The sequence below is a fragment of the Eulemur rufifrons genome, chromosome 8 (assembly GCF_041146395.1).
Source record: "Eulemur rufifrons isolate Redbay chromosome 8, OSU_ERuf_1, whole genome shotgun sequence".
Classification (NCBI taxonomy): domain Eukaryota; kingdom Metazoa; phylum Chordata; class Mammalia; order Primates; family Lemuridae; genus Eulemur; species Eulemur rufifrons.
This window is the reverse complement of record NC_090990.1, coordinates 31,322,807-31,334,819: the sequence shown is the minus strand read 5'-3', so window position 1 is coordinate 31,334,819 and position 12,013 is coordinate 31,322,807. Positions and strand designations below refer to the sequence as shown.

Sequence of the window (12,013 nt, the reverse complement as noted above, 5' to 3'; positions counted from 1 at the left end):
CTTCATAAGCCTGTCTTCTTTCTACAATAGCAGGTTGGGATCATTTTTCATTTCCCCTAGGCCTCTCCCTCTTTTCCTCACCCTCCACCCCATCTTTTCTTCCCACGGTCTCCCTCCAACCACATACCACAATACCAGTAGATGGGCTAAGGTCCAGCTCAATGACAAATCGATATTGCCAAGCCAGGAAGGTGACCTGGGTAGAAGGTACAAGGAGGAATGGCCTTGGGGCCACTGGTTCATCTGGCTGCCACCCAGGCGGCAGGACACTGAGCACTTCCAACTCCTGCTCAGACTGAAGCTGACAATTAGGATGAAAATAAAAGGAAAGGGTCAGAAAAGAGTCACCCCTTTCTTCCCAGCATCTGCCTTCTGCATCCAAAATGTCACACCACTGGCTCCACCTTCCTCAACACAACCATAAACCCTTCCCCCACTATGGAGAAAAATTGTTTAAAAATTTTTTCATCATCTCGTGGGCAAAGCCACTTGCCCCTCCCTGACTTAGAACCCTTGGAGTTAGTCTCCCCTCCTGTTTCTAGCACCCTCCTAAAGAACAGAACCTTCTGGGCCAGCCCCTTATATCCTGCCTGTCTCTGGACCTCACCAGCATTTCCTGGGGTGTAGCCTGCACAGTTTGATGCAGATGATTGAGGAACCAAGCCAGGCGAACATTTCGGGAGATTCGATAATCCTTTTTCATTAACAGGAACACCTGCCCAGCTTCTTCCACCTGGGGACAAAGAGACATTCGTGAATCTAAAAAATGGCACTGAGTTCCTAAAATATACAGATCACTGTGCAAGTAACTTGCTCAAGGATATCCCAGTCTGTATGTGAGAGGCAAGGCAGCAGAGGTGAAAAGTTTACCCCCACCTCCACGCAAGGTGTTTCCAGGGAGCCAATTCTCAACTTTGTTCCCATTTGCCCTATACAGACCCTTATGCAGATGAAGTAATATTTCTATATTATGTTTCCACAAGCATTTGTATGAGTTTCTCCTATAAACTGTATGCTCTTGAGGACAGGAATTAAGTCTTATTCTATTTTTGTGCCCTGTGTTTGGCAAATTGCTTCCAACAGAGTAGATATTTAATAAGTCCCTGACACATTAAATGAATGCCAGGCAGTTGCTCCTAATAAATCCTGACAACCGCAGGCCCTGATGCAGTCTTCACTGAGTGAATGGCAAGCCTACTGAATACCTCAAAATCAAACCTCTGGCTGGGTACGGTGGCTCATGCCTGTAATCCCAGCTACTTAGGAGGCTGAGGTGGGAGGACTGCTTCAGCCCAGGAGGGTGAGGTTACAGTGAGCTATGATCATGCCACTGCCCTGTCTCTTAAAAAAAAATACCAAACTTCTGTGGGTCAGTCTCTAATCACACACTTCTCAGTTGTCAACACTCTAGTTCCTGCCTTCCAATGCTTCATGGGTGGTCACTTTAACAATGTTCTAACAAGCAGCAGTTCCCTTGCCCATGTCCTCTTCCTTCCGTTGCACAAGCCCTGCCAAATCTTATCTTGGGATGAATCCGACATTCCCCCTCACTCACACCTATACCATGGCAGCTGCACTCTGACAGAAAGAAACGTGTCACTTTACCAGTGGTACCAACTCTAGTAGGCCTTCACCAGTCCTTCCACTTCTCCTTGGTCAGAAGCCTTTCCTATTCCTCACAGGTTTTCCAATCCCTTAACCCCCTCACTCCCACCATAGAAACTTGCCTACTGTTCACAGAGAAAATAAAGCTCATCTGGTCTGAACTTCCCCAATGTCTCTTCCTGATTAATCTTTATCTGTAACATTCCTTACTCCCTTACTCTTGCTTATTCTAGATAAATGGCAAATTTCTCCTCCTGTGTCCCTGATTAGTGAGGGGAAGAACATCAAGTTGCAAGAATTGAAGAGCAAGTAGTAGAGGAGAAATAAACATAAGTCAATGACTGTCTATTGAGAAACTTAATGTTGAAAGGAAGTGATTAATTTTTTTTTCCAAAATGGGGAAATGTGCAGGGAGAGGAGATGGAAATAGCCCTGGAAAAGCAATAATGAAGGGTGCCTGATGTCAGAGAAGAGTGCAGACAACTAAAGATGTAGAAAGTCTTTCTTCTTCTCCAAGACCGAAGGCAAGGGTAAAAAGATACAGAAACAGGCACTGGGAAACGGCAAGGATGACAGTAGAAGGCAAGGAGGAGGAACTCGCATCTGTGGGGCACCTGAAGTATATCCAATAGTACTCCATAGAAGTTAAGTGCAAGAATTTCAGATCCAGCCTGGGTTTGAATCCCAATTCAGCCTCTTATTAGCTGTGAGATTGTGGAAAAGGTATTTAACCTCTTTAAGCTTCAGTGTCCTCATTTGTAAAATGAAGATAATCCTAACAACCAATCTTAAGTGCTGTTATGTGCGTCAAGGGAAATCATGCATATGAAGTGCTCAGCACAGTGTACTTGGGAAGAACATAATAATAGTTAACAATTACAGATTATTACCACGTACTATGCTAGAGTCTATAAGTAAGCTCATTGAATCTTCACAATAAAACATTTGCCAGGAGAAAACCAAGGTCCAGAAAAGGTAAGAAATTTAACTTAAGAAGTGGGCATAGGGTCAGAAGTCAAACCAAGGCCTGTTGCACTGCAAAGCCCATCTACTGAGAGTAACAAGTGGATCAAACTGGGGACTTAAAAGCAGAAAAGATTTAGAGCAGTTAAAAGGAACATGATGGGGGCAATAAGCTGAAAGGACGCTTTGACATAGAAAGACAAAAAGACAATTTAAACATCAATATCCTGTGAGTCCATATTATTTTTTTGTTGTCTCCATAACATCTAAAAATCACACTTTGGGAAATACCACTCTCTATACTGCTTCCCAACATGGCTGAGGTGGGCCCTGGTCAGATTTTGGATTTTACCCTAAGCCGAAGGTCAAACTACTGAGGGGTTTCGGCAAGGCAGTAATCATATCTGCTTTTTAAAAAATTCCCTCTGGCTACAATGTGATTCAGAAAGACCCACTAATGACCAGGGGAGATGATAGCAGCTTAGACTAGAGCTATTCAAAGTAGCCATTCGGTGAACTGTTTAAGAGCGGTCCTTGGCCGGGCGCGGTGGCTCACGCCTGTAATCCTAGCACTCTGGGAGGCCGAGGTGGGCGGATCGTTTGAGCTCAGGAGTTCGAGACCAGCCTGAGCAAGAGCGAGACCCCATCTCTACTAAAAATAGAAAGAAATTATATGGACAGCTAAAAAATATATATAGAAAAAATTAGCCGGGCATGGTGGTGCATGCCTGTAGTCCCAGCTACTCGGGAGGCTGAGACAGGAGGATCGCTTGAGCTCAGGAGTTTGAGGTTGCTGTGAGCTAGGCTGACGCCACGGCACTCACTCTAGCCTGGGCAACAGAGTGAGACTCTGTCTCAAAAAAAAAAAAAAAAAAAAAAAAGAGCGGTCCTTGAGGAGATAATGCAAGACAATGCTAGAATGCAAAACCATCACTGCCTTTCATTGAGAAAGTCTTGTTGGAGGAGGGGGCCAAAAACCCAAAAGTCAGCCGAACTAAAGTGTGAGCTTAGTTGCATTTCAAGGGGTCTTTAGGATAGGACAGACAAGAACTGGTGATTAATTGGAAGAAAGGACATAGGAGGAAAGTAACAAAAAGGAAGGTGTCAAGGATGATTAAGGTAGAATTAGAAGCTAGTATGTTGCTGAATGACTTTCAAGTTAGCTAGAAAACTAGAGACAGTTATTACTATCATTCTTAACACTCCTCCCCCTCAAAAAGTCCGCTCAAACTGTACACTCTCATTGCCACACTCCTAAAACCAGAAAAGGTGTCTAAGGCAGGAAATCACTGCAATTACTTGCCCTTTCTTTCTCTGACCCTTGGTCTTGGGGTGGGGGGCAGGGATACTCTCATAAACCAGGCAACCTCTCCTTCATGTTTGACTTAGCTGGTGTGGGTATGACAGTATGTGTTGACTACGCTGGATCCTTCCAAAGTTCTTATCTAAAAAAGGATGGTTTGGGGCTCAGAGTGTCATCAGAACAGGAAGGATATCCTAATTTAGCTGTCCTTTTATTATTTTATCCCCAGAGCCTAGTGCAGTGCCTGGCACATAGGATGTTCAATAAAATTTTGCTAAATAAGTGAATTCACCTTATGTTCTAAGAAACAAAGCAAACTGGACACTTAAAACTAATCATAATTAGTACAACTCTTCTCAAGGTAAGATCATCTTAATGCTAGTATAGACACTATTTTCCTTTTGTTCTTGGTATTTAGTAAAAACTTTCTTTCAAGTGCCAGTCTGTTTCAGCTATGCAAGGAAAAACCAAGGAAAGTGTTTTGGCCCATATTGGGCCAGAGTTAAAAGGGGGGGCCAGCACATGTCTGTGGGTCAGCACTATAAGGACAGAGTTGGGGCACTTGGTCACCCCATCATCTAGGACTAAAAACTTGGCAAGTCTGGGTTTAACAAGTGAACCTTTCCATGACTATCTGTACTAAGTTAGGACCCTTTGTTAGGCATTCACAAAGCACCTACCAGAGTTTAATCATTTGCATACTTTTGAATGTTTGTTTCTCCCACAAGTCTGGAAGCTCCAGGGAGGTAGGGGCCAAGTCTATATATTGTTCTTTGCTGTAACCCTGGTACCTAGCACATTGCTAAGACATATTAAGTATTCAAATAATATTTGTTGAATGAATGTAGGAATGAGGGAAATTGCTCTTACATGCTATATTTACGCTCTTCTGTTTCCAGCTATGTTCTTAATTTCTTACTGATGATTCCTGTTTTTCAATCTTTTATCAACATCTGTTTTTCGTTTTTCAAAACAAAAAAGGAGTTCCCATCCTTCCTCAAGGATGGATGAAAAAATTAACCTATTCTGCTGTTTGGATTTTTCCTTTGCTTCCACAAAAGTTTTTACCAGGTTGTCATTAGTATCTTCTTTTCTAGTATTACCTTATTTTTTTTTTTTTACTGTTTCTGGAATCCTGGGGGAAGCAGGAGCGGAGGTTCTAACGGTTTGCTTTAGGTGCCATTAGATATGTTTTAGAAGGAAGAACAGTGTTATGGAAAGAAAGCGTGATTTGATAGCTGAGACTCTGGGCTTGAGTCCAGTTTCCTCTTCTATAACATAAAATACCACCACCTACCCTGATGATGTGTAAAAAGCACCTTGTAAAAAGTTCTGTATAAATGCACATATTAGCAATAACGAGATGTTGCTGTTTACTTTGCTTCTTTTGAGTCAGTCTTTGGAAGAAGTCCTGCATAGCCATTCACTTCAGCTTTTTGTACTCATCCCCATTCAGTTGGCATTTTTGGAAATGTCCTCACACAGAGCCAGAATTTGTCTTCCTGACAATATCTTGACCCATTCGTGAAATCTGTTCTCTTGAAAATATCTAACTCATTTTTGATTTTACCTCCTAAAGATACACAGAGAAAGCCTGACACTCTGCCAAAGGAGAGTTTATCAAACATGTGATGACAGCCCTGAATCTTTGCTTCTCCAGAATAAACATCTCTGAGTTCTTTAAATATGTCTCAAATGGCACAGTTTCAAGTTTCCTATTTTACATCTTACATTACATGCCCATGCATAAACTCAGGCTGGTCTACTTTTCAACTTAAAACAGGGGTCCAGAATGGAACATAATACCCAAGTAAGGTCACAAATTCAGATTCTCTTAGGTTATATTTGCTTTTTTTGAAGCTTTACCATACTGTTGACTCAGGAAACCTCCATGACTTTCTCACTTGTGCTGCTGTTAAGATACATTCCTCATTCTGTACTTATGCAGCTGGCTTTTCTGGACACATAAAATTATTCAATTAGTTCTATCACGTTGGATAAATTCAGTCTATTATTCTATTGTGAAGCTTAGAATGTTGCTCCTTCTAGTAAATCTCTCCAGCTTAATTTCCCTGCTAATTTGATCAGAATGCCATCTGGTCCTCATCCAACTCCAAAAAGGACAAAGGCAAAGTAAGCATGCATTCATTCATTCAGTCAACAAATTTATAGAGAGCCTGCTCCATGCTAGGCACTAGGCAAGATCCTAAGGATACAATGGAAAGCAAAAATATGTATTCCCTGCTCTCATAAAACTTACTTTATAATGGATAGAGGACAAAAGCACTAATCAAATAATCACTCTAATTATTGTATTATTACAAACTGAATAAGTGCTCCAAGAGATAAGAATGTGGTTCTATGACAACAAGTAACAAAGTAACCTGGCCTAGGCTAGTACTTCAGGAGAACATGATGCTGAAGGTAGAGCAGGGTTTGATTTGTGAGGAGGGAACAGGGGTATATCAAATGGGAGACACAGTGCTATTAGAAAGCTTTCCTCCAATTATTAGCAGGCCATTAAATTTCACTACTGTACAGATTTCATTTCTCCACGTTGCCTTGAAGCTTATTTTGAATGATGGACTATCCAAAGCCAAAATGAAATCTAGTTCATCAATCAGTTCTTAAAGAATCCACCTTTCTGAAACCATGTGCCTAACATTTGCCTAGCACTCTTGCAGCATTTCCCCTTACATATCATCCTTCAAAATCAACAAATACATTTTCAGAACATCATTTTTTGAGGCCAGGCATGGTGGCTTATGCCTGTAATCCCAGCACTTTGGGAGGCCAAGGCAAGAGGAGGGCTTGAGGCCAGAAGTTTGAGACCAGCCTGGGCAACATAGCCAGATCCCATCTCTACAAAACATAAAAAAAATTATCCAGGTGTGGTGGCACACGTCTTGGAAGGCTGAGGCAGGATTCCCTGAACCCAGGAATTCGAGGTTAGTGAGCTGTGATTGCACCACTGCACTCCAGCCTAAACAACAGAGCAAGACCCTGTCTCTAAAAAAATAAAACAACAAAAAAAACCCATCATCTTTAAGTTTTTACTTTCAAGATATAATGTATCAGAACCAGAAGATTTAATAATTTAAGGAGCTAGAATAGTGTTTTTCAAAGTGGGATCCAAGGACCAGCTGTGTCAAAATCACCTTGAGGTGCTTATTAAAATGCCAATTCAGGTCCTGGGCACTACCCCAGACCAACTGAATTTAGAGTTGATGGGGCTCCGGAATCTACATTTTAACAAACTCCCCAAGTGGTTCTTCCAGATTAACATTTGAGAATCCTGAATTGGTTCTCACAGCATCTGCACTCACATGGAGCTTCAAGTCCCCAACAGTAATCCCCTTTGAGTCTGATGTACGATACTCCTGGAGTAGTCTGGCAAAGATAAAGCAGGGTTTTGGAGTCAGAGACCTGGATTCTAATGTGACTCTATTACTACTTGCTATCTAAGTGACCTTGGACAAGTTACTTAATTTTTCCAGGCCTTGGTTTCTTCACTAATAACATGTGGATAAGAATATCTTCATAGGGATGTTGCAATTAAACAGGAGAGTCAGAACAGGACAGAGGAAGGTTATCATTCTTTGGAACATTTATTGAGGCCTACATACCATTTATACAATTTGTAATGAATAAAACATTACCAGGCACTGTGCTATATACCACGTATACCAGGATGAATGAAACACAGTCCATCTCATTAATTTATTTTGTTTTTTGCAACTGTCCCTTTGTGATTAAGGTCTAAATTATTTTTTGAGCCTTTTCTAATCCTTGTGCTGTCTAACTAAACCTTGTGCTGTCTTCTGTTAACAGATTCCCACAAAATAATGTAGATTTTTCTCCCATAAACTGGCTGAAGCCTCCTTACCACTTTACACCAAAGTCCTACCTCTATCATGGCTTCTAGTTGTATCTTCTTCACCAGATTTATCTCTCAGCAATCCCCCCCTTCAGCTAACAACATGCATTCTAGTGGTAGAGCCCCCGGGCTCAAATGCTGGTTCTGCTGCTTAGTAACTATTTGGCTTTGGCACAGAGACTTAGAGTTTCTGTGCTTCAGTTTCTTCATCTGTGGAACAGGGATAATAATAGTGTCTATTTTATGAAAATTTTATGAGTATTAGATAATTTAGTAAGTGTTAATTATTCTCATTGTCACACTATGAGTTGCTTCTTCTCAGTTCTCTGAAGGCTCCAAGCTCCTCCTCACCTCAAGATCTTAACCATTCCTTTTGCCTGTAATGTTTTTGCCTCTTCTTATAACCTATTTTTCAGGCCTCAGCTTAAATGTCATTCCTCTGAGAAGTCTTCCTGATCCATAAACCCCCTCTTCTTAAAAGAGTAGGTTAAGAACTTCTGTTAAATACACTCACTCACTCCTTTATAGCACTTATTATCATAGTGCTTGTTTACTCCATAAAGATAGGGAACATGTCTGTCTTACACTGCTGTGTATCCACCCTGATACTTAGCACAATTCTCAGTCCACAGCAACACTCATAAAATATTTCAAGTATCTGATGAATGAAGGATTTCCTAAATCTGACTATGCCCAATCTTTCTCTCTTGGGATCCTAACAACCCTAAAATTAAGTCACTTTATTACACCCAGGGCTAGAACTCTTCACTTTCTTTATCTTCTGATAAAATTTTCAGAAATGTAAATCAAGAACGTAATGAATGCTTAACTTTTGGCTGAATGAGACTCCTACCATTTTGTACCTTGACTGGAAATTACCTTAGACCTGCACTGTTCAATATGGTAACCACTATCATGTGCGGCTACTTAGCACTGGAAATGTTGCTAGTCCAAAACGAGATGTGCTGTAAGTGTAAAATACAACACTAGATTTTAAAGACTTGGTACAAAGAAAGAAAGCTAAATCTCTCATAATTTTTTATATTTATTACATGTTGAAATGATGTTTTAGAAATATTGGGTTAAATAAATTACTAAAATTCATTTCACTTGTTTCTTTTTAATTTATGTTGCTATTAGAAAATTTAATATGACATATGTGGCTTGCATTAGATTTCTACAAGACAGTGCCATTTTAGACTATCTGCATAAAGGGATGTTGCATTTCCACACAACGTCCCTCCATTTCCTCTCATTTTAATCCATAATAAAATATATTCCAAATTATTTCACGGTTCTTCTTAATATCAATGTTTCTGATGCATGGGCTATTCTATCACCTGTGAACATGTCTGATTTTTTTAAATAAGGCATAGTTTCCTACAACCATATTCAATGTTAGGTCTTATCACACCAAATTCCAATGAACTGAAGACTTACCATTCTGTGGCTAGTTTATTATTTGTACCATAAACATTATGGTTAAGAACACAAGTTCTGGAGCCAGACTACCTGTTTTGGAGTCCTGGCTCTAATACTTACTAGCTGTGTAACCTTAGATAATAGTGTCCACTTCTGAGGGTTGAGAGGATTAACTGATACCAGTAAAGTGCTTAGAATCATGCCTGGCATGTAGTTAAGTTTCCAATAAGTAATGACTACTATTTGTATCATTATACACATCCCTCAACCTTCCCACCTACTAGTTTATTCTCTCATAGTACTGAGCACCTCTCCTTGTCGTGTTTTTTTTTTTTTTTACCCAAATCTGAGATTTTATGCTCAGATCTTCTAATCCAAAACTTTGCTACTCCCCAGCTAAGTAGCACTTGGGTAAAATACTTAACCATTCTCACTTTTCAGTTTTCTTCTCTGTAAATGAAAATGGATATTGCCACCTTTCTTGCACGAGTCTGAATGACACAATGTATATAAAGTTCCTTGCATGGTCCTTTGCATTTCTAAAGAGTACCTCATATGCTTTTTCTGGTTTGATACATGTGATCCTCACAACACACTCTAAGACAAATATTTTATAAAGAAGGAAATAGGATCCAGGAACTTAAAAGACTTGCCCGAGGTTACACATACAGCTAGCTATATAACAGCGCCAACATTGGAACGAGCTTTCAGTTCCAATCAAATGCTTTTTCACGAAACTAAAGCTGCTTTTCCAAACGCATGAGCGTTAGGACTAAATTAATCCATGCTGTTTATGGCATTGCAATGCTTGAAGAAATGCAGAAACCAGCAAAGTCAGTCTATTGCCGTGTTGCCCACTCAAACTGCAACAGAAATCAAAATACAGGTTTTGTTAATACCACTATCATGAGGCCAAAGAGTCGGCGACGCGGATGAAATTTCAGTAAAAAAAAAAAAACCAAAACAAAGTGAAGAGTTTCTCCTCCAGCCCCCCAGGAAACTGCGGACCGCGGGAGGAAGTTTGATTGTTGGGCCTTCAGTGCTGGGCTGGTCCCTGCAGAAGCTACGCGGCCCGGCCACCCCCAGACCCGGAGGAGGCCAATGCCACCCCTGCCGGCCGGACCCTCCCCCTAGGATCTCGGGGCCCACCGCTGTGCCCGCCCGCCCCTCACCTCCGGCTCCGGGCGCTCCGAGGCCATCACACAGCCCTCCCGCGCCGGCCCGGGCCAGTGAGAATACTCCACTCTTGACCCCTGACCTGGCTACCTCGGCTCACGACAGGAACCGGAAGTGAGTGGGAGGGCCGAGTTCCAAGTTTTCTGATTGGTGAACGAAGCCCTCTCAGAGGCGCTTGCCGTCTGGGAAAACGGAAGAGGAGGTGTTTTGCACGGCCGCCGCAATGCAGGTGAGAGCTGCGTTGGGCCTACTAGTTGCTAGCTAGCTTCAGGTGAAGGGACCGAGAGTGGGCTAGCTGCGGAGCTTGAGGAGTTGGCACTGAGAGGGGGCAGAGTTCGTGGCTGATAAGGAACGTGGGATGGAGGACGAGGCCAACGGAAGAGGGAGCGGTGCAGATGAGAGGTGGGAATGGAGCCCAGATGACAGGAGAGAGACAGACTCGGGCTAAATTTGGAAGGAGAAGGCAGCACTGTCTTGCTTGCGTGTAGGAAGGGATTAGGTTGTAATTTGGAAAGGCTGAGATTCAGTCCAAGAAGACGGCTCAAGAAAGTGGTGGGTTGGTTGCGGCCCCGTCCTAAGCTGTTGGATGCTTACGTAACAGGGGATCTATAATTGGAGAGCAGCCCGAGGAAGTGAAGGAATTGTGGGCCGCGGTGGCCGAAAGTTAAGCTGTTTATAATCTGAAGCCATGGTGGAACCCAGCATCAAGCCCCTGTCAGGCACATTGGCGGGTTTGCAGGACAGTTTTGCATCATTGTTCCCACCCTGTGCCCGATGGTTGTTAAGGGTGAAGAAGTAGAATAAAACAGGAGACCACAGATAGGAAGGAAATGCTTTGCAGACCCCCCTGCATTTAAAATGGTTTGTCTAGCCGGATGCAGTGGCTCATGCTGGTAATCCTAGCATTCTGGAAGGCTGAGGCAGGAGGATCTCTTGAGGTCAGGAGTTCGAGACCAGCCTGAGCAAGAACGAAACCCCATCTCTACAAAAAAAAAAAAAGAAAAAAATTATTCGGGTGTGATGGCACACACCTGTAGTCTCAGCTACTCCGGAGGCAGAGACGGGAGGATCACCTGAGCCCAGGAGTTTGAGGTGGCAGTAAGCTATGATGACGATGCCACTGCACTCTAACTGGGGCAATAGAGCGAGACTTTGTTTAAAAAAAAAAAAAAATTGTTTGTCTAGTAGCTAGGAGCACATGCAGGTTTTCTGTTTGTTTGGTATTTTTTTTTTTTTGGACAGAGTGTCGCTTTGTTGCCCGGGCTAGAGTGAGTGCCGTGGCGTCAGCCTAGCTCACAGCAACCTCAAACTCCTGGGCTTAAGCAATCCTACTGCCTCAGTCTCCCGAGTAGCTAGGACTACAGGAATGCGCCACCATGCCCGGCTAATTTTTTTCTATATATATTTTAGTTGTCCAGATAATTTCTTTCTATTTTTAGTAGAGACAGGGTCTCGCTCTTGCTCAGGCTGGTCTCGAACTCCTGACCTTGAGCGATCCACCCGCCTCGGCCTCCCAGAGTGCTAGGATTACAGGCGTGAGCCACCGCGCCCGGCCTGTTTGGTGGTTTTTTGATTGTCACTTAGTTTCTTGTACCTGGTGGTCTCTCAATAAATGTCTATGGGTTGACTGAGCTTGAGAAAGAAGCATGGGAATATTGACACAGAGA

The 12,013-nt window shown here is 42.4% G+C and overlaps 1 protein-coding gene across 3 annotated transcripts in view; it reads right to left on the bottom strand.

Annotated features, from left to right (window-relative positions):
* The window catches only part of SZT2 (SZT2 subunit of KICSTOR complex), a 50,820-nt gene extending 40,427 nt beyond the window's left edge, over nucleotides 1-10,393 (bottom strand). For all 3 annotated transcript variants that reach the window (XM_069479804.1, XM_069479805.1, XM_069479806.1), the window contains exons 1-3: nucleotides 10,343-10,393; nucleotides 608-733; nucleotides 128-301 (exon numbers count right to left, since the gene is read on the bottom strand). In XM_069479804.1, the coding sequence (XP_069335905.1) occupies nucleotides 128-301; nucleotides 608-733; nucleotides 10,343-10,369 (327 nt within the window). In that variant the 5' untranslated portion in view covers nucleotides 10,370-10,393. The remainder of the gene's footprint in view (nucleotides 1-127; nucleotides 302-607; nucleotides 734-10,342) is intronic.
* Nucleotides 10,394-12,013: the final 1,620 nt, after the last annotated feature.